Source organism: Meleagris gallopavo, chromosome 3 (genome assembly GCF_905368555.1).
Source record: "Meleagris gallopavo chromosome 3, MGAL_WU_HG_1.1, whole genome shotgun sequence".
In the NCBI taxonomy this organism is placed as follows: domain Eukaryota; kingdom Metazoa; phylum Chordata; class Aves; order Galliformes; family Phasianidae; genus Meleagris; species Meleagris gallopavo.
The window spans coordinates 10,051,802-10,056,135 of record NC_139406.1 but is presented as its reverse complement, the minus strand read 5'-3'; the positions used below and the strand labels follow the sequence as shown (position 1 = coordinate 10,056,135).

The 4,334-nt window shown below is 45.3% G+C and overlaps 1 protein-coding gene across 1 annotated transcript; it reads left to right on the top strand.

The window, feature by feature from the left end:
* The first annotated feature begins 41 nt into the window (after positions 1 to 41).
* On the top strand, positions 42 to 4,015 carry LOC146544598 (transmembrane protein 14C-like). The gene is made up of 4 exons (XM_085220242.1): positions 42 to 256; positions 420 to 521; positions 2,713 to 2,797; positions 3,160 to 4,015. Exons 1-4 carry the CDS (start codon positions 181 to 183, stop codon positions 3,215 to 3,217), a joined length of 321 nt encoding a protein of 106 aa, XP_085076368.1. The 5' UTR covers positions 42 to 180; the 3' UTR covers positions 3,218 to 4,015.
* Positions 4,016 to 4,334: the final 319 nt, after the last annotated feature.

The following is a 4,334-nucleotide window of genomic DNA, read 5'->3' as shown; positions in this document are numbered from 1 at the left end:
TTGTGCGACTGATTTCTGGGCACGGCCGCTGGCGGCGGCGTCGAGCTTCCCGCCCGCGGCCGGAACTCCGTGAGGCGCCGCTCCGCCCCGCCGCACGCCGGGAAGCGCCGCTCCAAGGTCAGAGCGGGCCGCTGGCCAACCGCCCCTAGGCTGCAGCGGGGCGGCGGAGGGGCACCGCACATGGAGTACGACTGGGTCGGCTTCGGGTACGCGGCGCTGGTGGCCTCCGGGGGCATCATCGGCTACGCCAGGGCAGGTAGGGCTGCTGTTAGCGCTGGGGGAGGGGAGGGAAGGGTCGGAGCGCGGGGTTTTGCCCTTTAAACGGACTGCTTGCCTGCCTGCGCGGGGACGGAGGGCTGCGAAGTGCCTTATTGAAAAATAAATACAGGTTGTGATTTATGTTGCTTGTTTTTTTGAAGGCAGCGTCCCGTCCCTCGCTGCCGGCCTTCTGTTCGGTGGCCTGGCAGGGCTGGGTGCCTACCAGCAGTCCAAAGAGCCGAAGAACGTGTGGCTTTCTCTTGGTAAGTGCTTGGCATCCGAGTACTGACACTGACGGCTGGAGCACCTCCGCCACCAGGACAGGCTGAGGGAAATGGGCTCGTTCAGCCTGGAGAAAAGGAGGCTGCGGGGTGACATCATTGCAGCCTTTCAGTACCCAAAGGGAGCCTACAAACAGGAGGGAGTCAACTCTTTGAAAGGGTCGATAGCAGCAGGACAAAGGGAAATGGTTTTAAGTTGAGGGAGGGGAGATTTAGGTTGGATGTCAGGGAGAAGTTCTTTACAGAGAGAGTGGTGAGGTGCTGGAACAGGCTGCCCAGAGAGGTTGTGGATGCCCCGTCCCTGGAGGTGTTCAAGGCCAGGTTGGATGGGGCCCTAGGCAGCCTGGTCTGGTATTAAATGGGGAGGTTGGTGGTCCTGCGTGTGACAGGGGGTTGGAGATTCATGATCCTTGAGGTCCCTTCCAACCCTGGCCGTTCTGTGATTCTATTCCAGCTAGCTTGTGTCCCTTTATTTATACAAGTGCTGTGAGCGCTGGCAGGGCTGCCTGTTCATAGCTGGGAAGCATTTGTGCCAGAGCTCCAGCTCCTTGCTGTACTGTCTCTGGGAGACATGCTGGGTGACAGCTATATATCCCCACTGCCAGGTGAGGTACTGTGTTAAATTAATTCAGACACAGGGGACTCGTGTGAAAAAACAGCTGCGAAGGAGCATTTTAAGCTTAAAAATGTTTTAATGTATGTTGTGGAAGGAAGTCTGAAATCTACAAAAGAAAGGAGGGAAAGAACTGTTCTCTTTTGCTTGTCCCACTTCTGTTGCTTACAGTAGATGGGACAAGAAGCTGTGGGCTTAGCTTGCAGCAAACCTTTTGAGGGAAGCAAAGAAGATGAAATGATAGTGGAAGGTGTTGGGAAGCACTGGAAGAGATCAGATGAAGCTAAAGGAACTTCCATTGCTGCAGGGCTTCAGTAACTGGTCAGGCCAGTGCCTGTGTGGAATTGGTCACATCTTCATGTGCTAGGTTGAGCTTTTACAGCTCTGTTACCACATCAAAGTGCTATTAGCATTTAGATGTTACAAGGACTTAAGGCTGTTTACAAACACCAGATCTTGGTCGTGCAGTGTGCTGAAGGGCTTTATGGGATCCCTGGCAAACACTGCAGAGGACCAAACTCTGTGGTGAATAGAAAATGAGGTGCAACACGCAGCTCGATGTGAAGCACAGCTTCTGTTTGTGCACTCTCTCTTCCAGTGTGGTGTGTGTAGTAAGAATGGCCGTGCATCTCCTGCACTAGTTTTTAGACAGTATAGTGAGAGAAAGATAAGTTGCTTCTGTACTTTGTGATTTTTGGACACAGACATAGTGGGCCTCTTGAAGGCAGCATGGTGTCCTGGCCTACTGTAATTCCTTATTCATCTGTTCTATTTTATAAGGTTGTGATAGGATGAGGGGAAATAGTTTTAAACTTGAAGAGAGTAGACTTAGACTAGATATCAGAATTTTTTTTTCCTGTGAGGGTGGTGAGACACTAGAACAGGTTGCCCAGAGTGGTTGTGAATGCTCCTTCCCTGGAAGCGTTCAAGGCTAGGCTGGATGAGAGGTTAAGCAACCTGGTCTAGTGGGAGGTGTCCCTGTCTATAGCAAGGGGTTGGAACTGGATGTTCTTAAGAGATTCCTCCAACCCATACCATTCTATGATCATTCCATGATTCTATTTTTCTGCAACCTCCTGTGATTTCAGTTGTGGCTCCAGCTGAGCTTTAGATTGCTCAAACGACATCAAGTGGGAAATGTAATAATATTTGACTTCCACTCAGTGATCTTTATCACCACCCTAGCTTTCTGGCAGTTTTTAGGCTGTCTGTATTCAAGGAAATAATCCTCCTTCTTGTGCAAATAAATGGAAATTGAGGGAGTGTTAGTGATTTGCACAGAGGAGTGGAGGTTATGGGTGATTAGGCAGTGTTAGTAGCTGGTTAGATCTACTCATTTGTAATGGACAGTGGACCAAAGCTGCCATAAAGCTTACAGCTGCCATAAAGCTTACAGCTGCTCTGCTGCTTAACAAAAATAAGTAAAATATTTGCTTTTGAGGGGAGGAGAGACACATAGGCCTGTTGCCACTGTTAAGTGTGTAACAGGGTTATAGTGCTGCACTGGCACTTCAGACCCACTTCCCTGAAACCATTCTGACTGGGCTTCTCTTTTATCAGTGACATCTGGAACCTTGTCTGCTGTCATGGGGATGAGATTTTACAACTCCAGAAAAGCGATGCCTGGGCTCATTGCTGGTGCCAGGTACTCACATCTTGTCTGTGTTTTGAATAAGCATTTTATTTAATTTATACATTGATTATATTGTGTTCAAGAAATGTTTAGATGTTGTACTGAGGGACATGGGTTAGGGGAAATATGGGTGGTAGGTGGACAGTTGGACTGGATCATTCTTGGAGGTCTTTTCCAACCTTGGTGATTCTGTGATAAGGTTTTTTTAAATGTTACGTGGTAAGTTGGTGTGAAAAATGAAATCTTGTGTTGTAGTTTATCTAAATGAATCATAATGTTTTCTTCTGTGGTGTTCTTTGAGAATTTTCCCCTATCCCTCTCTTTTGTTTGTTCGTGCTTTCTTCCTTTCTTTTAACAAATATTCTGTTCAACAGTTTATTGATGGTTGGAAGACTCGTGTTGCAGATGATGGAAAAGCCACTTGAGCCATAAGTGAACATCACACCACTTGAAAGTACATGAGTAAGAAGCCTGAAAATGCCACTGCCTGAATGCACTATATAAAAAAATGTAACAGACACTGCTGTCTGTGCACTATTTTTTCATATCCTTATGCGTATGGGTTATGTCTTTAAATGAGAGAAATTGAGAACCCTTGTTATGTCTTCCAAAGTGGTATTTGTCTCACCAGCTGCACTGTGAAGTAGGAAAATGAGTATAGGGTTAGTTCAGCTTCTTGTCCTGCAGTTTATGCAAAAGTCTCTAGGCCCTTGTGTGCCGACAGTTGCAGGAATGAACCTTAAGTATACATCTGGACTTGTCCATGTAAAACCCATTAGACTGCTGAAACAATAGGACACAAGTTGGACTAGATGAGCCTGGAGGTCTTTTCCAACATAGGTGATTCTAATTTGCAACTTATCATTAGTATTTCCTATAACATATCAGCTTTTTGTCACCTTTCCTTCCCACTTCCCAGCCAGCTTATCTGGTCATCGTGTTTGTCAATCAGGGACTTTGTTCTGCTAGCACTGTGTTAGAACCTTGGCCTAAAAACACAATCATGAAGCAGGGGGTTAAGTTTTTAATGTAATGCAATGAAAGTAAACCTGTTACTTGAAATTATTTATAAGGAAAAGTGCCCAGCTAAATGTAATTAATTTGACTTTTACAGATTATTCTTTGTAAGAGAAATCAAAAATATACTTCATTAGGTAATGCTGAATTGCAGTCATAGCACTTGTATTAAAATGTTACTTTAAATAAACCAGCCAACATAATGTTATTACAGATTTGCCTTCTGCACAACTATTTTTTTTTCTTTAATCATTCATTTGGACTGATACATTTAGTGCCTCTTCTGCAGGTAGTCTGGATATATCTGTGAACATGAATTGTCTGATAGCCCTGTTCCGTTCCCTGGGCACAGGGACTTATAAATGTTACATGAACTGGGGAGAGGAGAGCCAGAAAAAGCAGCATACGGTCTTATATATAAAGACAAGTATTCCATAGAAAAATAAAAATTAGATTTTAGAGAGAAATGTTCTATTTCAGATTTGAGAGACTCTGTGAAAGTTTATTTAAAGACTAAAGGACTCAGATACTT